Genomic DNA, 27,909 nt, shown 5'->3' with positions numbered 1-27,909 from the left:
CTATATATATATATATGTATATGTATATGTGTATGTATATGTGTATGTATATATATGTGTATATATATATATGTATATATATGTGTGTGTATATATGTGTGTATATATATATATGTATATATGTATGTATATATATATGTATATATGTATATATGTATGCATGAAAGAAATCATAATAATTTCTCTATCTCCCCCAGGTGGATGGTCTGAACTCGCTGCACTCAGTGAAATCCACTCCCAACCGCTTCACCAAGACAAGCCAGGGCCGCAGCTGGAACACAGGCAACGGTTCTCCAGATGCCATCTGTCTGACGGTAGACAAACCCGGCGTGGTTCTGGTGGGCTTCTGCGTCTATGGGGGCGGGGGCATCCATGAGTACGAGTTGGAGGTTCTTGCTGATGATGTAAGCATTTTAAGTCTGCCTATAAATTACTGTTCTTTTGGTAGCTCTTTTAGATTTAGTTGTGGTCTAGAGTTGGACTGTGCACCCCTTTATCCAGGTCGTGCCAACCGAAATGGACATACCTACATAGTTTTTTCGATTTGCTAGAATACGTAACAGTTACCTTTCCCTGATTGGGTAAAATAAAGTATTCTGCCTAGTAACATCTTTCCATTGGTTGAATTTCCAAAATCAGCAACCCTTTCATTGGTCATAGGGTTAGGTTGAATAGTATGGATGACGAAAACCAGGAAATTTGCCATGTAATCACAATGCATATGTGCGTTTTCAACGGAATTTCAGGAAAACAGCAAAGAAAATATAATTTGTAATACGATGTCATTGTTATGCGGATATGCCTAGTGTGTGGGCGGATACGCCTAATCCGTCCTCAGGGGGTAAATGGCCTGAAAATCACATTGCAGAATATTTTGGACAGTAAGGTTAGATGCCCTCCAGAATTATTTGCACCCTGGATACATCTGAACAAAAAAAGCTGTTAAAAATACTTACTGTTGTTTAAGACCTTACACTCAAAAAATCTAAGGAATCTAACCTTTGAATGTAAATTGAAGACAAAATTACTTATGTCTTATATTACATTTTGTATGAAGACAACATTGTGTGACAAGTATGCAAAAATAGAGGAAATCAGGAAGAGGGCATATACTTTTTTCACAGCACTAACTGAAGATATTTGGCAGACATACCTTTGAGTGCATCACATACTTTTACGGATACCCCAGCATGAAGCTCCGAAGTGCAAGCAACAAGTGTTGATGCACAGTAGCTAGGAAAAACTTGTTGTTTGTTGGACATCAAGTGTAGTGTCCGTGCATGCGTTTTGGGTCAGGATAGACAAACACATTTGCTGGCTTAACATACAGTAGTTACGTTTTATAGTAAGCCTTAACCGAAACTGTATACGGTTATATTGCAACTGTTTGAATCTATTGAGAGTAACAACATTTATTAATTATTTCTGGTAGATTCCACGATTCTCTCGTCTTTTCACTTGATGAAAAAGTTAGTTATCGTCGCCTTTATTGATAGTTACTGTATAAATGTCATTCACAAATGAAAAAAAAAAGTATGTTGTTTTGCCATGAATGAAAAAAAAAACGTTCTTATCCCATGAAATGAAATAGCTTTGGCAGACTCGCTAGCAATTGCTCAATTTGTATTACTATTCGAGTAAGTTAGTAGATACCGGTAAAACTTATTACTGGCTAATACTTTGTTAAAACAGCCAGGGGCAAACGGCATACAGTACAGGCCAAAAGTTTGGACACACCTTCTCATTCATTGCGTTTTCTTTATTTTCATGACTATTTACTTTGTAGATTCTCACAGAAGGCATCAAAACTATGAATGAACACATGGAATTATGTACTTAACAAAAAAGTGTGAAATAACTGAAAACATGTCTTATATTTTAGACTGTTGGAAAACTATTTCAGGTGACTACCTCTTGAAGCTCATCAAAAGAATTCCAAGAGTGTGCAAAGCAGTTATCAGAGCAAAAGGTGGCTACTTTGAAGAAACTAGAATATAAGACATGTTTTCAGTTATTTCACACTTTTTGGTTAAGTACATAATTCCACATGTGTTCGTTCATAGTTTTGATGCCTTCTGTGAGAATCTACAATGTAAATAGTCATGAAAATAAAGGAAACGCATTGAATGAGAAGGTGTGTCCAAACTTTTGGCCTGTACTGTACATATACACTATTTGTGGTAGAGGTAAACTTAGTTAGAAATGTTAGTCAGTTTAACTGTATCAATGTCATTCATGAATGGCCAATTAACTATTAAAACGTCCTTTGGCAAAAGAGGATTTGTTCAGGATATACAGATGCCGGATGTCAATATAGTCAAGAGGCTTCACTTTGGCTACCCGGGTTCGAATCTCGTGATGGTAACACTTTCTATTGCGGGCCGGCTGAACTTGCCTGGTTTCTTGTTCTTTCCTATCATTTCTTTCACATTTCCCTTCTGATATCTTTCTGCCCCTTCAGGCCCAGACCGACCACCCTGGTGACTCTACACACACCCACAGATGGACATCTCTGGAGCTAGTGAAGGGAACCTATAGCACTGATGAATCCCCAAGCGACATAGCTGAGATACGCCTCGACAAGGCTGTGCCTCTAAAGGTACACAGGATTATATTGATGTGTCCTATAAAATGTACATTGTCATAAAAAAATAAGTAAATATTGACAGGATTTTACAAGAACCTCATTTTAAGTACAAGGCACTTTTTGGTTGTTATTCTGTCAGGTTCCTATTAACTATTATTGAGTTTTGATTGAAGAAAGAAATGAATGTTCTACAACTTTTTACGGCCAGGCTGTTTTATATCCAGTGGTTGGTACTACTTTTGAATCCGCAAGGGATAAATGGATGGGCTAGCTATTGAAGTTTTACTTTAAGCTGCTTAAAAAGATGGAAAAGGATATAAAAATATATCAAAAGCCTTGCAAATGCCAGTCAGTACTGTTCAATCACTTATTAATAAGTGGAAAATTCAGGGATCTCTTGATACCAAGCCAAGGTCAGGTAGACCAAGCAAGATTTCAACCAAAACTGCCAGAGGATTTGTTCGGGATACAAAGAAAAAACCACAGGTGAAATACAGGCTGCTCTTGAAAAAGGCAGTGTGGTTATTTCATGGAGCACAATACAATGATACTTGAACAAACATGAGCTGCACGGTCAAGCTTTCCAGAAAGAAGCCTTACCTGCATCATACCCGGAGGCATTTTGCCAAGTCGAATGGGCAGATATACCACCTACAAGAATTCGGGGCCTCATAGTAGCTATTACAAAAGACTGCACGCTGTCACTGATGCTAAAGGGGGCAATACACATTATTAATAACTGAATGTATGCAGACTTTTGAACAGGGGTCAGTAAAAAATTTTTTTGCCATGTTTTGTTTTATGATTGTGCCATTCTGTTATAACTTACTGTTACAGGATACAGTTGAATCCCATATGAAATAAACGCCATGTGTTTTGCATGCTCACTCATGTTTTCTTTACAAATACCCATATTACCATTTTTCCAAGAATGTGCAAACTTTTGAGCACAGCTGTATGCCAGCCTTTTCTGCTTTTTACACTCTCCTTCTACCTGGGTATCAGAATAATTTCTGGAGGTTATGGTGGTGAAATTTCTTTCAAAACTGGTTACTCATCACTTTATAAATGTTTATGGTTTGTTAGACATTATCACAAAATGTTAACTTTTGGAATACTGAGAATTGTATATGAACTTCAAGTTTTATAAATGTATTGGTATTTAAAAGCATTATGGAACTTCACCTGGACATGCCCCTTTTTTTAAATTCCTTCCTTTACCTTATAGGCATTATAGGTCTCAGACATGGCAGTTGTTTACACTTATTGGCCCTCATTTATCAAAAGTGCATACACCAAATTTCCAGCGTATACACAAAACCATGGTGACTTTGAGATTTATCAATATGGACGTTGGCGTACGGCACTCTCAAATCCTACGCCAGCTCAGGAGGTGGTGTACGCACGTTTTGAGTTAGTGCGAAAATGCGCAGAAAAAAAATCCATCGCACTGACAAACTAAAAGATAAGATATATTATGACCCACTGTAAACAAAACAACAACATAATTACAAACTTCAGTGTTTATTTTTGTGCAACATATTTTTGTGCAACATGAATTTGTGTGACTTTACCAAAGCATTTGATTTGTATGTATTCCTTCAGATACGAGCCTGTGCGCTTTACATGACGTTTCAGGGTTAGGCCCGGCAGTTGCGCACGGACTGGGTTCTGTAATAAAAGGCTTTTAATTACCAAAATATAATTCAGACTGACAAAATAATAAAAATGACATTCTTCTTTTAAATAATAATAATAATAACGACATTCTTCTTCTAAATAGCAATAAACGTAATTAATAATAAAGATCATAAAATAATAAGATGAATATTACAAATTGTCATGCAATTATTAATGTGAATGAATGGTACTCCACATCACATCATCATCATCACTATTGAACACCCCAATACATGTGACGTGATACAAAATGAAATGCTAATTGTTTCAAACACGTGCTGTAAAATGCATTGTGATCATTTGCTCATCCAAACAGCTTTATAAGAACAGCTTTATAACGCTCCTCGTTTGGTGTCAGCTGGAGACTTGGATCCGGTGGGCCTCCCCCAGTCTGACTCTGGCTCCTCTTTAGTGCCGAGACGCGCCTCTTTGTGGCGATCTTTGAATCAGACCACTTTTTTTCACCTACAATAAACAAGAAAACTCATGCTTAACTTGATCGGTCTATATTAAGCAATAAAGAAAACTCATGCTTAACTTGTATTAAGCAATAAAACATTCTTACCTCTGCTGGAGTGTGCTTCTCTACCCCCACACTATTAACAGCACTCGTAATTTGGGTCCATATTTTGTTTTTGTGGGCGCCTTTTATTCCGCTTTTTAAACTGCCAAATGAAACCATTTTATTTCTTTCTACCTCCCTGGTGATCGTCTCAATCTCCACGTCAGAGAAGTTTCTCTTTTTTGCCGTCTTCCGTGTGTCCATGGCGTAAAATGAGGGCGTGGGGGAAGCGGAGACTTGAATATATAGGGGCTTGTTATTCTAATGACGATCGTTTTCAGCTGCGGCATTTATCAAGGGCAGGTATTGCGTACATCTGGATTTTAAAGGTACGCACAGCTTCATAAATCAGGCGGTGAGAGGAGTGTAAGCAAAATCTTACGCCAACATATATGCCCGTTTCTACGCAAGAATGATAAATGAGGGCCATTGAGTTGTTACTACTTTGTTTTTGCTTGCATAATGTCATTTTGCTTAAATCGTGATTGAACTTTGAAAGCATGTCCAATAACGGCACCTGGAGCCTCAAGGAAAGTCTTGAATGGAGTTACTTATTGCCTTCACTGGGAGCATTTCGGATACTCTGCTGAGCACACAGACCTAATAGCCCTATTCTTTTGTACTTTTTATACCGAATAGTCAATATATGCCACTCATGATATTAAGGCATACATTTGATAATCCTGTTTGTACTTCTATCTCTGTCCTCATCTGACAGGCTTTTGTTTGCATTTTACAGGAGGGTGTGAAATATGCTGTTCGCCTGCGTAACTATGGCAGCCGTACTGCCAATGGGGATGGAGGGATGACCACGGTTCAGTGTTCAGATGGCGTTTCCTTCACTTTCAGTACCTGTAGTCTGAGCAGCAACGGAACCAACCAGACCAGAGGACAAATACCACAGATACTATACTACAGGTAAACACACATTGAAACACATTGAATGAATTTTACTTGTGGAGACCCCATTTCCATTCATTGTCCTTGGCTCCTAAACCTGACCTAAACATTTTTACCCTATACGTAACTCCTAACCCTAATACTATTTGTTATATGTATATACACTACAGATCAAAAGTTTTAAAACACCTACATTTTTCCAGTTTTTATTGAAATTCCCACTTTTTAATGTCTTAAAGTACACTGTAATTATAAACCAATATTGGATGGCTGTAACCTTCAGGCACTCAGGCTGATGGCCAAATGAGGCCTTGTTAAATCGACAAGGCTTTCCAGGTCATTGCTTGGCTAAAAGGCTCGTCTAGAAAGCGGTCACTGAGGGTACCTACAGGTTGAAATAATTAATAGCAGTTCAAATAATGATTACCCCTACGACGTTGCATTGGCTCAACAGAAGCTTCCGTCATCCACTTCAACAACTCACAATGCGAAGTTAATATAACTAGAGTGGATATAAAAAGTCTACGCACCCCTGTTAAAATGCCAAGTTTTTGTGATGTAAAAGAATGACACAAAGATAAATCATGTCAGAACTTTTTCCACTTTTAATGTGACCTATAATGTGAACAATTCAACAGAAACACACACAGAAATCTTCAAGGGGGAACATTTTTAAATAAAAACAATGGTTGCCTAAGTAACGATATCTCTATTTAATCATCAAGCAACTTTAGCCCACTCTTGATATAGGACATTGTTTCACTTCCTTGTATACTCAAACTGGTCTATAAACCAAAATCGAGCAAATCAGTGTTGTACAGTGCAGAAACAAAGCTTCATACGTCATGTAAGTGGTGTTTTCTTTTATTCTTTTATCTGTGTACCAAAGCATTGTTACGACCTGTTTCCCTAGAAAATCTAGAATCTAGAAAATCTTGAGACGCATATCGAAGTGTCACTTCAAGCGTCCCATCACTATCAGGCGGCACTGCATTAAAAATAGACATTAGTCTGTTGTGGAAATCATGGCATGGGCTCCGGAACACTTCCTAAAACCAATGTCTGTGAACACAGTACGTTGCTGCATCCACAAATGCAATTGAAAATTCTCCCATGCAAAGAACACACCATATATAAACAAGATCCTGAAATGCCGCCACCTTCTCTGAGCCTGAGCTCATTTAAGATGGACTGAGGTGAAGTGGAAATATGTCCTGTGGTGTGGCAAATCAAAATGCTAAATTATTTTTGGGAATCATGGACACCACGTCCTCTGAACTAAAGTGGAGAGGGACCACCCATCTTGTTATCAGCACACTGTTCAAAAGCCCGCATCCATGATGGTATGGGGGTGCATTAGTGCTCATGGTATGAGTGACTTGCTAATATGTGAAGGCACCATTAATGCTGAAGAATATAGTTATACCATTAATGCTGCCATCCAGACAATGTCAATGTTTTTTAGGGAAGGCCTTGGTTATTCCAGCATTAATTAAAACAATGCCAAACCATATTCTGCACCTATTACAACAGCATGGCTTCGTAGTAAAAGAGTCCAGGCACTGACCTTCCTGCAGTCCAGACCTGTCACTCATTGAAAGCATTTGGCACTTTATGAAATACAAAAATAGACATAGGAGACTCCTAACTGCTGTGCAGCTGAAATCCTATGTCAAACAAGAATGGGAATACATTTTACTGTCAAAACTACGGCAATTGATCTCCTCAGTTCCAAAACGCTTACGGAGTATTGTTAAAAGGTGATGCAACACATTGGTGAAACAAGAAGTTCAGCCGGCCCGCAATAGAAAAGGTTGTTCGTGGCTGCCCCCTTGAGAATCGAACCCGGGTTGCTCACAAAGGCAGTGTTGTACCACATGGCAGTGGAACCCTGGCACCCTTTTGTTGAACACCGAACAACTTACTGCTGACACCACACTTATTTATTGCCTGGGAATTTAACATTCCAAAACCCTAAGCCCCATTTGTTAATTAACATTCCAGAACCCTAAGGCCCATTTGTTAATCATCAAACATAACGCACCTGTTATAACACTAGTCTGTTTTGCTAATCAGGCATTGTAAAACATCAAACACTGACACATCAATATAATCATAAATTACAAAGTCACCGGATATGCATATGTCACTCCTGAAGTCCCGCCCGTACACATGTCATACAGGAAGTCCCACCCTAACATACGTCATACAGGAAGTACCACCCTGCAATCCGGATGTCCCATCTGTCACATCAATATGGAAACCCAGCCTTTCAGGGCCATAAATCACCATTCTGACACATTATACCCTACACTAACTACTACTGTATGTCAGGCCTAATTATTCCTTTGACTTTTGCTGCACCTCCCATTTGGAATGAATTTCAAGATCATTTTAAATTGAATGAATTGTTGCCTCTTGGGCAATTCAAAAGGATTTTAGAGGAATATTTTCAGAATGTGTTTGTGTTTTAGGATTACGTGTGTAGTCAGTTTTCTTCTTTTTTCTTTTTTCTTTGTTTCCAATAGTTGTAATGTCTACTACTTTCTATATGTGTATAGGATTGATGTGTTCATGCAGAACTCATTTGCAAAATAAATATATGGTCTCAGCATGACCCCGCTCAAGTCAAGATTAAATTAAAAAATAAATCTGCCTCTGTGTTTTTGCCTGCAGGAGTGAGTACGACGGGGATCTGCAGTCCCAGCTGATCAGCAAAGCCAATGAGGAGGACAAGAACTGCAGCAGGGCTCTCTCCGTGGTCAGTGCCGTAGTCAGAGCTGCCAAGGATCTACTTCACAGGGCATTTGCCGTGGATGGTAAGAACTGACTGCTCTCTGTTACCTAGCAAACAAACAAGTTCATTCATATAGCACAATTCATACGTAGAAGCAATTCAATGTCCTTTACAAAGAAAAAGAAGAATATAGAAATGTACAATACAATGAGAACAAATAGTAGAATAAAAACATCAAATAGGCAATTGGATGTGCTTTACATAGAATACAAAAATAGAAATTGAATAAAAACTGGTAACACAATTAGAAGTGGTGTGCGTAAGAGTGACATGACGCTTGTCGTAACCATGACATGACACATGAAGGAATCATTATGAACATTTATGAATGTTGTCATTAGGTGTCATTCGGTCAGTTATGACATTTTTTATGCAAGGTTGACGTTGTTTGTGATGTCTTTGTTATGACAACTTGAAATTAACCACCACAAGTACAGTACAACAAAATGCAGTTAGTGTCTAACCTGAAGTGCAAATATAAGAGGGCAGATAATGTATTAAGAAAGAAAGTGTTCCTGTATATTATCTATTGAATAATGTATGTTACTTAGCCTATTATTCAGCAAACAACTACACATGAATGGATGTCCTGTATCAACATTAACAAATTACAGTACAAACTGTGTGTTGTTAGCTTCTGTCCACTTGGATCCATGGACAGAGTCTTTAGAAAAACATGTCAGGGGAGAATCTTTAATGAGCATGAGTCCAAAATAATGATATTCCATAGTTCTTACATGTTCTCAAATGCTTAGAAAGTTAACACATTATTTTATGCCAGGACACATAGGAGGCGGTCAGTGTTCATAGCCAACCATTTCACAGATTATTATAAGAAAGGTTTATCCTACAAAATACCCTTGTATGGTATATTCCAATTTATGACCCAAGGGTCTATTCAGAGAGTCCTATGACAGTCACATACACAGTTCACATACACATGCTGAAGCTACATTTCAATACATAAAATAAACACAAAATATCAGCCATAGTGGCTGCCAAACAACATCAACAACTTCAGCAAACTAAAACCCAACAACTAGGCCTACACTTTGATATTAACTTGACTTGCCCAAGACACCATTAAAATGGTGTATGCCTAACCAGTGGTGCCACTCTATCATTTTGAGGTGAATCTTCTGTGACTCTGGAGTGTGATTACCTCTGACTCCATATTTCCAAATTGTATTTCTGCCATGCACGCTCAATATGCTGAGTATGAGCATCAGTCTTGGGGTCAACAAGGTTCCTTTTATGGCAGACAGAATACTGGCTAAATAGTTTCTTCAAGTTTGATAATTAGGCCTATGCTTATGACAGGTTATGTTGTCTTGGTTAATGTCAAGTTGTCATAACAAAGACACTGACTGGTCATGTTGTCTTGGTTAATGTCAAGTTGTCATAGCAAAGAAAATGACTGGTTATGTTGTCTCCGTTAATGTCAAGTTGTCATAACAAAGACATCACAAACAATGTCAACCTTGCATAAAGAAAATGTCATAATTAACCGAATGACAAATAATGACAACATTCATAAACATTCATAATGGTTCCTTCATGTGTCATGTCATGGTTATGACAAGCGTCATGCCATGGTTATGACAAGCGTCATGCCATGGTTATGACAAGCGTCATGCCATGGTTATGACAAGCGTCATGTCATGGTTATGACAAGCGTCATGTCACTCTTATGCACACCCCTTCAAATAAATGTTAACCTAAAAACATTGCTGGTAGATTCCATAGTAGAAATCCATGAGGAAGCTATAAAAGCTATAAGGCTATAAGGCAGTGTGGTTTTAAGTTTAAGCTCTCATAGGGATGTGAAAAGAGAAGTGTTTTAGCCTGGATTTAAAAATCTATACGTTTGGGTCACTTCGAAGATCTTCTGATAGTTTATTCCAGTTGAATGCAGAATAACTGCTAAATTCAGCTTCTCCATGTTTAGGACTCTATGGGCTCTACTAGGTGTCGGAGAGTTCATGGATCTAAGAGCCTTGCTCAGTTTATAATCTTTAAACAAATCAGAAATGTATTCGTGGCCTAGACCATTGTGATTTATTGACAAAAAGCACCACTATAAAATCTATTCTGTAACTGACTGGAAGCCAGTGCAAAGATTTAATTGCTGGAGTGATGTGCTCTGTTCTCTTGGTCATGGTTAACATTCTAGCAGCTGTATTCTGAATGAGCTGCAGCTGTTTTACAGTCTTTTTGGGGGGTCTAGTTAAGAACCAAGTGCAGTAGTCAAACCTACTGGAGATAAAAGCATGGATGAGATTCTCTTGGTCTTTTTGGGACCCCAAGAGCAAAATCTGACAATGAATATCGACAATACACTTTTCCAACCTTTGAAAATATTCTATCATAAGACTTGTAAAAATGTTCATGAAGCAAAAGCTACTAATGAGTTGTAACATGTCTCTTTCTAATAGCCGTGCTCATAGCCTAGGTAAAAACAAATTGCCAACTTGCTTCCAGCAGTTCCTTGTTCACCTAAACCATCCATGTCAGATAGCGACCTCTGGTTATAAAATTAATTCTTTTAATAAGTCAAATGTGTGTTCTTCTCTGAAGCGGAGGACATCCCTGAGCTTCTGAGCTCTTCCAGCCTGTTTTCTATGCTACTCCCTCTCATCCTGGCCTACATCGGCCCTGTGGCTGCCTCGGTACCCAAGGTGAGATAAGAATTCTTATATGAAATAGGTAACATTTTTTAACTTTCTTTTACAGCTATTCAGAGGTCTGCAATGTGAAAATAAGGACTTCTTTTTTGTGTTATCCTTTAAGGGACATTTTATTAAATGGTAAAAAAAAACAGTATGGTAATGTGAAGAAAATAAATGATCACAAAACAACATAAATTGGGGGTCTTTCTTTGAGGAAAATAGTAGTAATGGTCTCTGAATTGTGTTGAAGACCATAGCTGGTCTTGTTGTTGCAACAGGTTCTGCTGCACATCTATAATGTTAGCTTCTGATGCGCTTTATCCATGATTTTTTTATGTTCAGAATTGATCATAAAAGAGGTTGATGTAGCAAACAAGCATGTCAAAATCTTATTGTTGATTGTCCATTGAAACGTTATTTGAAATGGTCCAGTGATGGTTTTCTGAACCCACCTGAGCAGGACTCTTGCTCAAAGGTCTTCTCAATGGACACGACGTAGGGTTCTGCCAAGGTTTCTTTTTGCTGTTAGTCTCAATATCATAGTTGGGCAGGTTACTGTCATCCTCAGTCGGTTCTTGGATGAAGAACATGGAGGATGTCATGTGGTGGAAGGAAATAATCTGCGCTCCGCAGACAGCAGCTGCCCTTTTTGACAGTATATTTAAAATGTTAATGATAAGAGACCTGTGTCCATAGTTGAAGATTAAATTGACCATGCCTATAACCACGCATTTCATCCTGGATACCACTTACCCACCAGAATGTACTTCACAAAGCAAATAGTGTAAATATGAGGAAACGTTAGAGAAGGTTAAGGAGATGGTAAAGAACATTTAGAGCCAGATTGCACTGACTACAGATGCTTGGACAAGCATCGCTATGGAGGCCTACCAGGGTGTTACCTGAGATTTCATTGGTGAAGGCTGGGAGATGACTTCATTCTGCCTCACCACAATGCCACTGGACGACAGACCATTATGCATGCATAGATATTTGTACCTTAGTGGAGAGAAGTATGGGACTTTCTCAGCAGTACCACCACTGGTGAAGGGTATCTTAAAGTTCACACAGAGTGCAGCTTTTGACACTGCTCTGGTGCAGGCATTCCAGGCCCCTGTTACGGAGAAAACAGCTGCAAGATGGGAAAAGGAGATGTGTAATTCAGAAGATCCCCCAAACACACAGATCATTGCAGCTGCCCTGGACACTTAAGTCCTTGGTAGTAGAGGAAATATTAAAAGTGCCATGATAGTCCTTGCATTTGCGGCCAAGAGAGGTAATGGAAAGGGCAACCAATTGAAGCCAACCAATCCATGTCCCAGAGGAAGTGTCTGAGGTTCCACAGAAGAAAGGTGTTTCTCTGCTGAACCCTCTACTTGGGTCAGAATCCGACTCATGTCACCGTGATGGGAGCAGTGTACATGAAGTGGATGCTAATAAGTTAATGGTGAGAAATGCAGTGGTACTGTACTTTCAGGAATTATCTCTTTCCAAGAGAGAAAATCCCATTTGTAGATGGAAGTTCAATGAAAAAAGGTTTCCGACACTGGCTAAATCCTACCTATGTGTTCCTGCAACTCCCACTCCCTCTGAACGACTGTTCTCTGGTGCAGGGAACATAATCACAAGACAGAGAGCCAGCCCTGACCCCTTAGCATGTTAGTATGCTTATTTTCCTGTGCTGCAATATTGCACTGCTGTAAATGTTGGGTTGAAATATTGGTGATACCCTGGTTTGCACTGTTTATTTGGTTATTATTTATGTAAGTGATTTTAAATACCGTTGATCCTAGATACCGTGGGTATAGAAAAGAATCACCCCCCTTTAAAATGAACACATTTTATTTCTTTGCAGCCTGAAATGAAGACAGACACAGTTTTTGTTTCATTCAGCTGTATTTACTCAGAGCAACTTATAACATCCGGGTGAAAGATATAACACCAACATGTCATAACATTTTTTTTAAAACATAATCACTGAGTTGGAAAAAGGATCACCCCCTTGTGTCAGTATTTTGTTGAACCACCTTTTGCTTTAATTACAGCCTTTAGTCTGTTGGGATATGTCTCTACAAACGTTGCACATCTAGACATTGCAATATTTGACCACTCTTTTTTGCAGAACTGCTCAAGTTCAGTTAAATTTGATGGTGACCGTTTGTGGACTGCTGTCTTCAAGTCATTCCACAGATTTTCAATGGGGTTCACTTTGATCCATGGGGTTCAATGGAAGTCTGGGCTCTCACTAGGCCATGCAAGGACATTCACCTTTTTCTCCTTCAACCACTGTGTGGTCAGTTTTGCTGTGTGCTTTGGGTCATTGTCATTTGGAAGGTAAATCTTTTTCCCATTGACAACTTTCTGGCAGAGAACAGCAAATTTTCCTCAAGAATTTTACAGTATTTTGCCCCGTCCATTTTCCATTCTATCCTGACAAGTGCTCCAGTCCCTGCTGCAGAGAAACAACCCCATAACATATTACCACCTCCATGCTTTACTGTATGAATGGTGTTATTTGGATGGTGAGCTGTATTGGATTTTCGCCAGACATATCGTTTAGCGTTGAGGGCAAATAATTCAATTTTATCCATCTCCTGAGATGTGCCTGTCCACAACTTTATCCCTGAGATCTTTTGACAATGCCTTGCCACCCATAGTTCCTTGTTTTCTTCAGTTGCACTACCAAGGACTGAAATACTTCAGGAAAAGCTTGTTTCATGCTGAGCTAATCAAAATGACCACAGCTGATCACAGTTGAAAGTCAATTGGCTTTGTGTGCTATTGAGAAGGTGATTAACTACACCTGGTTGGGTTTACAAGTCATTTTTAGGTGGGGAGTGATTATTTTTCCAACTCAGTGATTCTGTTTTTATTTTATTTTATTTTTTTCTGACAAGTTGGTATTATATCTTTCATCTTGGATGTTAAAAGTTGTAAATACAGCTGAATAAAACAAAACATTTTCTTGTCCGTTTTCATTTCTGGCTGCAAAGCAACAAAATGTGATTATTTTAAAGGGGGGGTGATTCTTTTCTATACCTACTGTAACATTTATCTATCCTTCAATCTTTTTTGCAGTTTTCCGGACCTATCTGCTGATATGTTAGCACTTCCTTTGCAATTTAAGCACCATTTTTTATGTTAGCTCTTATGCTGAATAATGTTTGGGTGGCAATAAAATTGTGTAACTGCTGAGTCAGTATGGCCTTTTTTATTGGTTAATCAAATAATTTACAATTTATTGTATAAAATAATAAATTATCAAAATAATAGATAGCTGCAGCCCTAATGTATAGTGGACACCTATAGGATTCTGTTAGCAGCGGGGGCACCTATTGTCCTGTGGGTCAAGAGGCAATTATTTTTTATTTTTTTATTATTAATTTAAGCTGTTACCCTAAGAACTGTTGTTGTAGGGTAACAGTTTAAAGACATTTTGTAGTTCCTTATGTTGTAGCTTGATTGGGGCGGCTTAAACTAAACTTAAACTAACGTTTTGGTTCATGTATTGAAAACCTACCTGAAGCCAGTAAGATTTTTGTAATAGCCAAAATGTCTTCCATAATTACACCATGAATAACAACATACACATGAGAATGCAGTGTAATGTTTCTATATAATAGATGTTTTCCATGTAACAACTAATATGGTATTCTATCTAAATTTGAGTCTGAGTCGAAGCAAAACATTACAAATGAGACCTCTAAGGGCAGAGGGTTACCATGGTAATGGAGCTAACAACCTGATTTCTTTCACACTTAGCTAGCTGTACCATTTTTTCAGGCTTACTTGCGCAGTTCTGTAACGTTATTAACGTTGCACCAGAAACAAACCCCACACGTGTTTGTCGGAATTAGTAGCTACAACTGTGGAGTGGACTGTGACCACCGAGCATTGAATCTAGGTTTCCCGGGAACCCAAAATGTTTGTAACGTGAATTCCAACATAACAGTTGTAACTGTTGAACTCTTGACACACACTCGCACTTCAGCCAAAAAATAAGATTGTTTTGAGGTGGTGGTGTATATTTAGCAGTGGCATACAGTCCAGCAAAACGGTATAGGATACACTAGCGTGCAGTTGTTTTGTACTGGATATACTGTTGTTTCATTTTGTGTATTTTGGAATTTATCAGTGGACATTGCTAAAATTAAGCAAGTCTAAGCATTTTTGATTCCAGGAACATATTTTGCAGAAAGTTCTATATTGCAAAGAAGTGACTGTTTGGTGAAGGAATGTTGGTTTATGTAAAACAAAGATGCACCTTGTATCAAAATAATACATCTTGTAATGCTACCTGTTCCAGAACATCACCAGGAAAGATACCCAGCATTTGGTGTTCTGTGATTTGCAGAACTCAGGTAGTAAAGTAATAAAAATAATGACTTCCTTTAAGATTGTCCAATTACTTTTGGTCCACAGAAATGGGACTATAATTATCTGTCATTGGTACACATTTATGGATGTGTGCTGGAGAACTGAGCCAAAACAACAATACTTGTGTCACTGATTAAGTAGTTTTGGACTGCACTGTATTAAGTAAATTTAGACAGACGTGTGATTCATTTGATCATGTTTTAATCCCCATCAGGCTGCAGTGGAAGTTTTTGGTCTGGTACAGGAGTTACTTCCTGCTGTCTCTGCTCTGAACCAGAAGTATGCCCCACCGGCTTTCAATCCTAACCAATCAACAGACAGTACCACAGGCAACCAACCGGACCTCGGCCTATGCGCTTGCACCACATCCAGTCACTATGCTGTTATAGAGAGTGACCATCCTTACAAGCAGGCTGGAGTTACACAGTATAAGGTAATGCACGCACATGTAAAAAGTGATATTTATAATAACTGGTCATTTTAAATGAGCCATAATTATTACCACAACATGGCTTAACAATCCTCCACATCTTAGGTGGCATTCCCGGACTGTGTGCGGTGGACCACCATTGAGTTTGACCCCCAGTGTGGCACAGCCCAGCCAGAAGATGTCCTCCGCCTGCTTATCCCCAGCCGCTCATTCAACATGTCCAGCCTCGGCACCAAACACCTGGCCCACGACAGCATCAACACATGGGTGGAGCTCAAGAAGATCTCCGGCTCCAGTGGCTGGCCCACTACTGTTCTAGTGCTGCCAGGTAAGGTGAAACCCATTAACAAAGTCTGTTTATATTCCGGCTCTGGTCCATATAAGATGCTTTCTGTGGTTTATACAGATTTTGTACTTGTTCTTGTGTTCTTTTTCAGTTATTTTAGAAAGGACTCCTATTGAAACTTCCAGTATATCGCACATCACTTATCAAAGTTCAAACAATTATTGTTGTACAGTAATTGGTTTTGTTCTTGAAAGGTCAATGATTGCTGGCAAACAAGAAAAACAAAACCCTTATATTTTCTTACCTGGTTTGGGGGGCCCTTTGCTGTCCTTGTCCACTTGGTCATACTTCTGACCTAGTCTAAAATCAAATAGACTCTGGATTTAGCCAAGAGAAATTTATTATTCCAATTGGACTCTTAATATCTCACCCGGCATAGCCAGAAGAGGACTGGTCACCCCTCTGAGCCTGGGTCCTCTCTAGGTTTCTTCCTAAAATTCGACCTTCTTAGGGAGTTTTTCCTAGCCACTGAAATTCAACACTACTGTTGTTTGCTCCTTGGAGTTTAAGGCCGGGTTTCTCTGTAAAGCACTTTGTGACAACTGCTGTTGTAAAAAGGGCTTTATAAATAAATTTGATTGATTGATTGATAAACTGCCTAACTTGCTCAGGCTTGAATACATTTAAATCAATGTTGGAAGTTTTGTTCAAAGAAAACTGTTTATGTTGTGGTGTAGGATTGTCTGTTTCCTTGTTAAAACTGCTACTATATCTATACCCCTCTCTTCTCTCTCTCTTTGTCTCTAACGTTTTATTGATCACATTGAAAGGCTAATTGATCATTAGAAAACCATTTCGCATTTATCACAGCTGAAAACTTTTGTGCTGATTAAAGCAATGTAACTTGCCTTTTTTACATTAGTTGAGTATCTAGAGTATCAGCAATTGTGGGTTCAATAACAGGCTCAGACAAATAACAAAACTTTCTTCTAAAAGTCATCAGTCTCAACAGGTCCTCAACTGGCAGCTTTATTAAATTGTACCCGCAAAACAGTCTCAACATCAACAGTGAAAAAGCGACTCCAGCATGCTGGCCTTCTAGGCAGAGTTGCAAAGAAAAAGCCATATCTCAGACTGGTCAATAAAAAGAAAAGATTAACATGGGCAAAATACACCAGACACTGAACAGAGGATGATTGGAAAACAGTGTTATGGACAGACAAATCTAAGTTTGAGTGTTTGAAATACAAAGAGCATTTGTGAGATGTAGACCAAATGAAAAGATACTGTAGGAGTGCTTGATGCCATTTGATAAGCCTGGTGGAGGCAATGGGATGGTCTCTGTGTGTTTTGGTAGTGGTAAAGTTAGAGATTTTTCCAACATAAAAGTGATTTTTTTTAAAGAAAATCACTCTATTTTGCAGTGCTATGCCATACCCTGTGGACAGGGCTTGATTGGAGCCAACTTCCTACTACAGGACAATGAACCAAAGCATAGCTCAAAACTATGCAATAACTATATAGGGAAGAAGCAGTCAGCTGGTATTCTGTCTTTAATGGACTGGCCAACACAGACACCCTATCTCAACCCTGTTGACCTGTTGTGGGAGCAGCTTGACTGTATGGTGTGTGAGAAATGCCCATCGAGCCAATCCGACTTGTGGGCAGTGCTTCAGGAAGCTTTGGGTGAAATCTCTTCAGATTACCTCAACAAATTGACAACTACAATGCCGAAGGTCTGCAAGGCTGTAATAGCTGCAAATGGAAGATTCTCTGACGAAAGCAAAGTTTGAAGTGCAATTATTATTACAATTAGTTGTAAACATTATTTCTAACCTTGTCAATGACTATATTTCCTATTCAAATTATATATGTGTGTGTGTGTGTGTGTGTGTGTGTGTGTGTGTGTGTGTGTGTGTGTGTGTGTGTGTGTGTGTGTGTGTGTGTGTGTGTGTGTGTGTGTGTGACACACACAGGGACAAACTGTAGCAAGTTTGCACTGTTCTGTGAAGGGAGTAGTACGCATCATTGTACGAGATCTTGAGTTTCTTGGCAATTTCTCGCAGTTACCTTCATTTCTCAGAACAAGAACATTAAGGTCCTGGAGTTGCCTAGCCAGTCTCCAGACCTTAATCCAATAGAAAACCTATGGAGGGAGCTGAAGGTTTGAGTTGCCAAACGTCAGCCTCAAAACATTAACCTTACATAATAGACATCCGCGAATCCGCGGACAGTGCTCATTTGCATAAATATTTATAAAAATAGAATCGCCATAATCAATGGTATATTATTTGTAGCCACTTTCGTGAAGCGTTCCGTGTATAATTTGGGTTGTCTGTGTATTGTTTGGGTTGCTGTGGGAATTTTTCACCAGGCAACGACATTGACCATGCATCTTAGAAAGGCTAATGTGTAGACAAGAATAGGGATTACAAGGGTGTACATCACTATATATGATGCTTTGAACCATAATACATCGTTTGTATTATAAATATGATATAAAAATAAATATTTAGTCAACATAGTATGGGGATGTTCTTGAGTTTTTGGGAAGAAGTTGGTAATTTATAAAGTTTATAAATTATGTAAGTCCAAACGTAACTAGCGATCTAGTGCTGCGTTCTGCGTCATTACATGCAAAAAGAAGCACTATACATTCAATCTTATTTATTTAATTGTGTTTTATTTCTCGGTAGAAGAACCAACTTTTTTGGGGGTGCCTATATTTTTTACCTTCTATTATTTCATTATTTTCAACCCAAAACAGTGTAATTTGATAGTAAAGGCAATACCATTGACACAATTCTTTATAATGCTTTCCAAAAAAATTCTTTATGCTGAATGGCAGAAATGTTTTCAGAAAAATATTATTTTTGCCTTTCCAATAGATGAGTTTTTAAAATGGTGACCCAAAAGTCTGTTTTTGTGTTTTTATTGAAGCCAAGGGGGTTGTGATTACCAGGATACATCATAATAGGTTGTATCTGTTACAGAAATGAATCTAGGACCCAAAATGTCCAAGTAGTGAAATCCGGCCGAAATCCCCATAGTCTACTTAGGGGTTAATGACTTGGAGAAGATCTGCAAAGAGAAGTGGGACAAAATCCCTCCTGAATTGTGTGCACACCTGGTGGCCAACTACAAGAATTGTCTGACCTCTGTGATTGCAAACAAGGGTTTTGCCACCAAATACTAAGTCATGTTTTGCAGAGGGGTCAAATACTTATTTCACTCATTAAAATGCAAATCAATTCATAACATTTTTGACATGTGTTTTTCAGGATTTTTTTGTTGTTATTCTGTCTCTCACTGTTCAAATGAACCTACCAATAAAATGATAGACTTCTAATTTCTTTGTCAGTGGGCAAATGTACAAAATCAGCAGGGGATCAAATAATTTTTTCCCTCACTGTACCAAAGGACACCTTCAGGGGTCTTGTAGAGTGCATGCCTCAGCGAGTTGGGGCTGTTTTTACTACACTTGGAGGACCAACATACAGTGGGTATAGAAAAGAATCACCCCCCTTTAAAATAATCACATTTTGCTTTGCAGCCTGAAATGAAGACAGACACAGTTTTTGTTTAATTCAGCTGTATTTACTCAGTGCAACTTCTAACATCCAAGTGAAAGATATAACACCAACATGTCATAAAAAAATTGAAAAATAAAAAAACAATCACTGAGTTGGGATATGTCTCTACTAATTTTGCACATCTAGACGTTGCAATATTTGACCACTCTTCTTTGCAGAACTGCTCAAGTTCAGTTAAATTTGATGGTGACCGTTTGTGGACTGCTGTCTTCAAGTGATTCCACAGATTTTCAATGGGGTTTAAGTCCGGGCTCTCACTAGGCCATGCAAGGACATTCACCTTTTTCTCCTTCAACCACTGTGTGGTCAGTTTTGCTGTGTGCTTTGGGTCATTGTCATGTTGGAAGGTAAATCTTCTTCCCATTGTCAACTTTCTGGCAGAGAACAGCAAATTTTCCTCAAGAATTTGACAGTATTTTGCCCAGTGCATTTTCCATTCTATCCTGACAAGTGCTCCAATCCCTGCTGCAGAGAAATAACCCCATAACATGATATTACCATCTCCATGCTTTACTGTATGAGTGGTGTTATTTGGATGGTGAGCTGTATTGGATTTTCGCCAGACATATCGTTTGGTGTTGAGGCCAAATAATTCAATTTTATCCATCTCCTGAGATGTGCCTGTCCACAACTTTATCCCGGAGATCTTTTGACAATGCCTTGCCACCCATAGTTCATTGTTTTCTTCAGTTGCACTACCAAGGACTGAAATGCTTCAGGAGAAGCTTGTTTCATGCTGAGCTAATCAAAATGACCACAGCTGATCACAGTTGAAAGTCACTTGGCTTTGTGTGCTATTGAGAAGGTGATTAACTACACCTGGTTGAGTTTACAAGTCAAATAATTCAATTTTAGTCTCATCTGACTATAACACCTTTTTCCACGTGGCCTTAGAATCTTCAAGGTGCGTTTTGGCAAAGCTCAGTTGTGACTGCATGTGGCCTTTCTTGAGGAGTGGCTTTTTTCTTGCAATCCTCCCATACCAGCCACATTGATGGAGAATTTGTGATATTGTTGTCACATGCACACAATGACCAATCTTTGTCATGAATTCCTGCAACTGCTTCAGAGTTGCTGTAGGCCTCTTGGTAGACTCTCTGACCAGTTTCCTCCTGGCTCTTTCATCCAGTTTGGAGCGATGTCCTGACTCAGGGAGGGTCTGTGTTGTACCAATTTTTTTTTTTAATATTCTCTTAAACAACTTCAAATCTGCTTAAAACAACGAAACATTCTATCATTTTCAGGATTTTAACCCTTTAAATGCCAGTTTGATTGCTTAAATTACTTATAATTTATTACAATAATTTATTACAAAAAAATCATGAAATAATTAATATTTTCCATATAGTGAATAGTAGGTGTATGGAACTTTGATGGTGATTAGAGTCTTGGATATGTCAAAGATTAGCAAACAAATTTATTTGATTGCATTCATATTTTTTATGCAGTGCCAGATATTCCCTCTTGACACCTTTGTGGACAAAAATGTCTTTGAAAACTTCAACAACAAAAGATAACACAACAGAACATATGAAATATGAAAAGATTTGAAACATAAATATCCAGACTTTGAATATGTGATGTGTATGTGTTTGAGAGAAACAAATAAATGGATTGATAGAGGGGGCGTGCGTGCGTGCGTGCGTGCGTGCGTGCGTGCGTGCGTGTGTGTGTGTGCAAACCATATCCAAAACATGCCCGTTTTCACCCCTGGAATAATCAGTGTGCGCTTACGGATTCTCACTCACTCTCTCTCTCTCGCGCGCCGCATGCAATCACATGCACACACACCCTCTCAATCCATTTATTTGTTTCTCTCAAACACACACACACATATTCAAAGTCTGGATATTTATGTTTCAAATTTTTCTGTTGTGTTATCTTTTGTTGTTGAAGTTTTCAAAGTTGAAGTTTCTCACAATAAATGTTCAAATTGATGAATAAGATGTTGATTTAAAAATGATTTCACACAGACACACAAACAAATCACTTTTGGGGCCATCTGGTGGTCAAATGGCTCCATAATATAGGTGGTAAGAATATAAGAATTTCATGCATTGCCCTACAATGGGGAATCTGGTTGAATCTGGTTGAATCTGGTGGAATAGAGTAAAAATTTCCCATACCCTTACTATTCATTATATGGAAAATTTTCTTTTTATATATAATTAATTATTTGAGTAATTTAATTGGCATTTAAAGGGTTTAAATCCTGTCAATGATTAAATGTTTGATAGTTTTGTGTAAGTTTGAAGTTGCTTAAGTGGTTTATGGAAAAAAAGCTGAAAAAATATTGATATATGATGATTTAATAGCAGTTTTTTGTCAAAAGGGATCTGGCACTGCATAAAAAATATGAATGCAATCAAATAAATGTTTTTGCCTATCTTTGACATATTCAAGACTCTAATCACCACCAAAGTTCCATACACCTACTATTTATTATATGGAAAACATGGGCGAGGCTAGCCCCTTTTTAGGGGTACTTCAGCACCCCTAAAAAGGAGATCAGCACCCCTAAAACTTGGAGTAAGAAATGTTCTTATTCTAACATTTTGTTCGTCTTTGACAAGGTTAAATAATGTCCAAAACATACTCCGTAGTTTGTGGTTTAAAATGTATGTTTTAAGGATGAAAATGAAAACATCCCCGCTTAGCAAATGGTGTCATCCTCTTCTCTTCTTCAATTTCTCCTCTGTACCTGCACCGCTCAGTATGACCGTCATCCAGCGCGAAACACACGCAGAGTGAGAACCCGTTATGTAGTGTTTTGAATCAACTAAGTTGCTCGAAAGCTGTGTCTCACACTTCTTTCCTTTTACCTAGATTTTTCCGATTCTGAATCCATATCGGCGAGTACTGGAGTCAGTATCCTGAATCACGGTACACCTATAATAAGTGTTTATTTTCGGACTATTTTAGTCCAGCGGGTCGCCGCCGCTGTGGAGTAGCACAGGACCTGGGTGACTCGTCCATAGTCATAAACGGAGAGAAGTAGCGCCTGTTACCATGTTCTTCCGCAAGACGCATGAGCTTGAAACAAAAACAGCAGGGCGACAAACTGTGTACCTGTGTAGTGTGTACGTGTGTCTCTGTTGTTAAAGTTTATCGTTAATTTGATACTCATTTTAACAAATCGGGAGTCATGTAAACATGACATCACGTGCGTCTTTTCTGGTCAGTCATCATGAAAACATGAAGCCCTGGCGTTTGGACCAGAGTGAAAACAAACATATCACTGTATACCACCAGTATGTATGAAAACACTCACTGTGGCTTTTTAAATGAATTGTTATTCATTACTAGATTTATATCTTTTTTTTTTCAGTTGTGGCTGACTATCAAACTAGACAATAAAAGAAAGTTTAATGTTTTACTTTTGCTGTATTTATTAATTCCTCAAACACAGGATTTAACCTGAACCAGGCTTAACTCCTGAACTCCTAGCATTACTCTCTCTCTCTCTCTCTCTCTCTCTGTGTATGTGTGGCCTGCCAGTGAGCAATGGACATACGACAGTTCTTTAAAAGAAAAAAGACAGATTCAGGTGAGAGACTAGGGACAGTCCATAATGACCTCGGCCTTGATTTTATTTATTTTTTTGTTCTTCTGAAAAGTGTTAAGCTAAAGTAACAGATAATGCAAACCAGCTATCTGTTGTATCAAATTACTTATCTAGGCAATGGTCCCCCGCGGTTTTATTTTTTATTTATTTCAAACCCACAATGGAGAATACAGCTTCTCTTGTGAAAGGAATTTGTGATTTATTAAAGTTTCTAAGCCTAATAATAATAAATAAAGACATTTAAAATAACACTCCTCTGTGTGCCTTTTGATCATATCCTTAGAATCTGTAATTCTAAGGATATGTAACAAACTGACCTCTACTGTCCTGCTTACAATATATTTGTGTATGATTGTCAGTGCCAAGGGAAAGAGAGGGAGATGGAGAAGGAGAAAGGGAAAGGGAGAGCATGCAGGAAGAACCAGGGGAGGAAACGACAACAATAAATTGTCAAATAGAGAATAGTGGCAAGCAAAATGGTAACTACTCATACTCCTATACTAACTTATTGGCATTAAGTAGCCTTTATTATATTTACTTTTTGTAACATTATTTTACACAACATTTTTTCATAATAAAGGAGGAGGAAAACAACAGGGAGAGTCCATAAGGAATGAGAGGGAATTGACAAGTGAAAGAAATGAAGAGACAGAGGGAGTGCAACATAGAGACCACCAAGCCAAAGCAGCAGAGACAGAAGAGAGCTGTTCAGACTTAGGGGATAAGGACACTGGTCCTAAACAGTTAAAGCTGTCTCAATACCCTCATACTCAGTTTGGCACACAAAAAAAGAGCCTTTCAAGAACAGTGGTTCAAAAGTTTCAGATGGGTGGAATACTCAGCTAGACAAAATGCTGCTTTCCTTGTAGGGTATTTGGCAAAAATGTCAGAAAGGATGCATTTGTTAATGATGGAGCTAATAACTGGCAAAAGGCACTTAGCAAGTTTCAAAAACATGAAACAACACAGTCACATAAGGACAGTGTGGTCTGTTGGAACAGCTACAAAGCAAGCCTGTCAAAAGGGAATGTTGTAGAGCAGATAGAGGCAGCAAGTACCACTGAAATTAGTGAAAGAAGGCAGTACCTAGAGCGTATTATGGCAGTAACCTGCTTCTTGGGGAAGCAAGGCATAGCATTCAGAGGTCATGATGAAACAGATGAGAGTCACAACAAAGGCAATTTCCTAGAGTGCATGTCACTTTTGACCAAATTTGCAGAGATACACAGCCCCTTCAAACACCACGTACCTCTCATCTGATAGCCAAAATGAGATGATAGAGTGCTGTTCACAAGAACTAACAGAAAATATCATCAGTGAGATAAAGGGAGCAAATATGTATGCCATTATGGCTGATGAGGCCAGGGATGGAAAGACAGAACAGTTGGCACTTTGTGTTGGATACGTGGCTGTTGAGAGTGCCATCAAAGAAAGGTTCCTAGCCCTTACAGAGGTGTCACAGTTTGATGCTACTTCGATAACATCTGCAATTGAAAATCAGTTGGTCAAGAAGGGAATTGATCAGTTGAAATGTGTGGCACAGACCTACGATGGGGCAGCTGTCATGAGTGGGGATGTTGGGGGTGTACAAGCCCATTTAAAAGAAAAAGCACCCTGTGGCAATTTATGTGCATTGCTGTGCACATGAGTTAAATCTTGTTTTATGTCACACATGCAAAGCTGTCTCTGAAGCCACAGAGTTCTTCAACATGCTGGAAAGTCTCCATTCTTTCTTTAGTGTCTCCCTTGTAAACCACCATAAGTTTGTGGACACTCAAAAGAAGTTAGGGTTGCAGCCAAGAGAACTTGTGCAGTTGTCAACTACACGCTGGGCATGCCAGCTTCATTCAGTGACTGCAGTGATAATTTCCCTGCTATCATTGAGTGCCTCTCCACAATCAAGATACCTACAGCCGTTGGATAGAGGGCAAAACTATTTGCTGATGGTTTTCCACACTCTCCTGTCTGTAACAGCCTTGCGTCGGCTCCATACATGGCTCAGGAGGACCAGAGGCCAAAGCAGACTCCAGCACCTAGCTGTGATGTCTATTGAGAAGGAGTTGCTTAAAAAAATGTAACACCAAAGGGTCATTGACAGGTTTGCACCCTCAAAGTGTGACAACATAGATTAACTCTCCCAAAGTAGAGCCAAATGGGGATTCAGGGGAAGTACTTCAAAGATTTCCCTCCCTTTATTTTTTTTTTATCTTTACTTTCTAAGTATTTTCAAGACCTCTGTCAATAATCTGGATATTTTGGACTTTTTGGTTTTACCTTCTTTTTTTTCTTCTTTTTTTTTGCTCTTGATGTGAAGCTTGTTTTATTATTATTTATTGATGACTTATATTGGTTTATGAAAGTTCAGACAGGCGTGCAACCAGGTATGTTAGAGATGGCCATTTGTAAATAATTTACAGAAGATGAATTACATTTTGTTGTCCAAGTACCTGTTACTTTGTTCAATGACAGTAAATCTAACCAATCTGATGACTGTTGATAAAAAGGAGGCACTTAGAGTTAACGGTCAGGAAAACCAGCTGAGTGAAGAAGGTTTTGTGTTTGTTACAGGGGGCTGTCTGTGTGAACTCTCACAATTAAGCTGGTGCTCTGAAAAGGTCTCAAAAAAAAGAAAGATCTGGATTTTGGAGTTAGTTGAACCAATGTTAAAATGATATATATTTTTTTCAATAGACATATTTTTTGTTATTGTGTGAAAAGAGGGTGGGTGTTGGCAGTGGGGCTCATTGGGTGCTCTGCACCCCTAAAGCTCTGACCCTAGAATCGCCCCTGATGGAAAATATTAATTCTTTAATGATTTTTTGTAATAAATAATTGTAATAAATAATAAGTAATTCAAGCAATCAAACTGGCATTTAAAGGGTTAAAATCCTGAAAATGATTGAATGTTTGGTTTTTTTGAGCAGATTTGAAGTTGTTTAAGAGATTAAAGTAAAAAAAGCTGAAAAAAATATTGATGTATGATGATTTAATAGCAGTTTTTGTACGATTATGTTTTTGTCCTCGAAGGTGTCAGAGGGTGCAAAATTTGAGGAGGGCACAAAGGTTAATTAAATGCATCGTTTGTCCATGAATAAGCTATGGTAAAACCGAGAGGAGTTTTTGGAAAAATACCATCAGCCCATTCTTTGCTGATCTGTCCCAGGGGTTTTAGTGGGGCTAACGAGTTGATTTCAATACCAGTGCATAGGTCCAGTCTCCTTGTTTAAGCACATGCATCGTTTGTCTATAGGTGACATGAATAAGGTATCGAAAATTTTGCCTAGTGAATATGGTGTTATAAGTATTATTAACATGATATCAATATTTCATTTTTTAAATATCACAGTTATCGTCCATAACGGTGTATCGTGACACCACTAGTTGTGATGTCTCTGCAAATGTCATCATGTTAGGTGTATTGCCAGCAGCATACCCTATTTTATTCTGAGAATGGCGACAAAGTAACGTTTCAGTTCAAGATATGGCTCTGATAGTTAAGCGGGAATCAAACAAAGTTCCTGGAGATTTAAGCGATGATGGATGATATTTTTATTATATCCCTTGCGTTTGCCATTGTGCAATTTCTTTCTGCATCAACATGTACTAGTTATATTTGACGAAGTGACTGTATTTTGAGTTAATTGGCTGTGTAAACGTTGCCCACGCCCAACCTTACAAAATATCTCTACAATATGCTACAATAAATACACAACATTTTGTATGTTTTCATTTCAAAATGTGTCACTTTTTATCCTAACAGAAATATAAATTCAGTTCACTTCATGCTGTACTGTGTATTGTACCAAGAAGTCTGTAATGATTCCAAGGAGGCTGATAAAGATTCAAGCGCAGAGCGCTAGTTTAATAGAGGCAATGGTACAGAACGTAAATCCAGGAGAACGGTCAGTAATAACAGGCAATAGTAAAAAAAAACAGGAGCATCCAACCAGTGCAGGCAAAGGTGCCAAAGAAGTAGAACAATTGTCGTAGTAAGGGAACAGGCAGTAGGTCGAGGTCAGAATTTCTGGAGCGAAGGTACAAGAGGATCAGGCAAAACGTGTTCAGTGAGGGAGGACAAAAACGATTTGGTACACGGTAGACAATACTAAGAGAAAATACTCTCACAAACGAAAGTTGCTGGACTATGAAAAAATACCTCACAAAGACAGTGTGGACTGGAAGGAAACTAAATAGTAGTGCTGATGAACAACAGGTGAGTGAACAGGTGACTAGAATTCCGGTGATTGTGATCTGCAGGGTGAGTTGTGTTTGCCGGGTTGGTGTGTTGTGTTTGAGGGACTGTGTTGCGTTTGCCAGATTGGTTATGTATTTATGTGTGAGTATATCATTTTCTATCTTAAATAGTCTATGTTTAAGAAGCAGTTCCCTTATTCTGCCACTTGCCATTTTTTGTACTGAAATCTTGTTGGATTTTTTGTACTGAAATTTTGCTAACTGTATTA

At 38.5% G+C, this 27,909-nt stretch overlaps 1 protein-coding gene across 1 annotated transcript in view; it reads left to right on the top strand.

Annotated features, from left to right (window-relative positions):
• Positions 1-27,909, top strand: part of mycbp2 (MYC binding protein 2) — a 331,873-nt gene that overhangs the window by 171,699 nt on the left and 132,265 nt on the right. Inside the window, 7 exon segments of the mRNA XM_020054739.3 lie at positions 198-404; positions 2,462-2,599; positions 5,569-5,747; positions 8,406-8,548; positions 11,104-11,204; positions 15,787-16,005; positions 16,108-16,330. Of these exon segments, the coding sequence (XP_019910298.2) occupies positions 198-404; positions 2,462-2,599; positions 5,569-5,747; positions 8,406-8,548; positions 11,104-11,204; positions 15,787-16,005; positions 16,108-16,330 (1,210 nt within the window).

Source organism: Esox lucius, chromosome 16 (genome assembly GCF_011004845.1).
Source record: "Esox lucius isolate fEsoLuc1 chromosome 16, fEsoLuc1.pri, whole genome shotgun sequence".
In the NCBI taxonomy this organism is placed as follows: Eukaryota; Metazoa; Chordata; class Actinopteri; order Esociformes; family Esocidae; genus Esox; species Esox lucius.
This window is presented reverse-complemented; position numbering and strand designations above follow the sequence as displayed.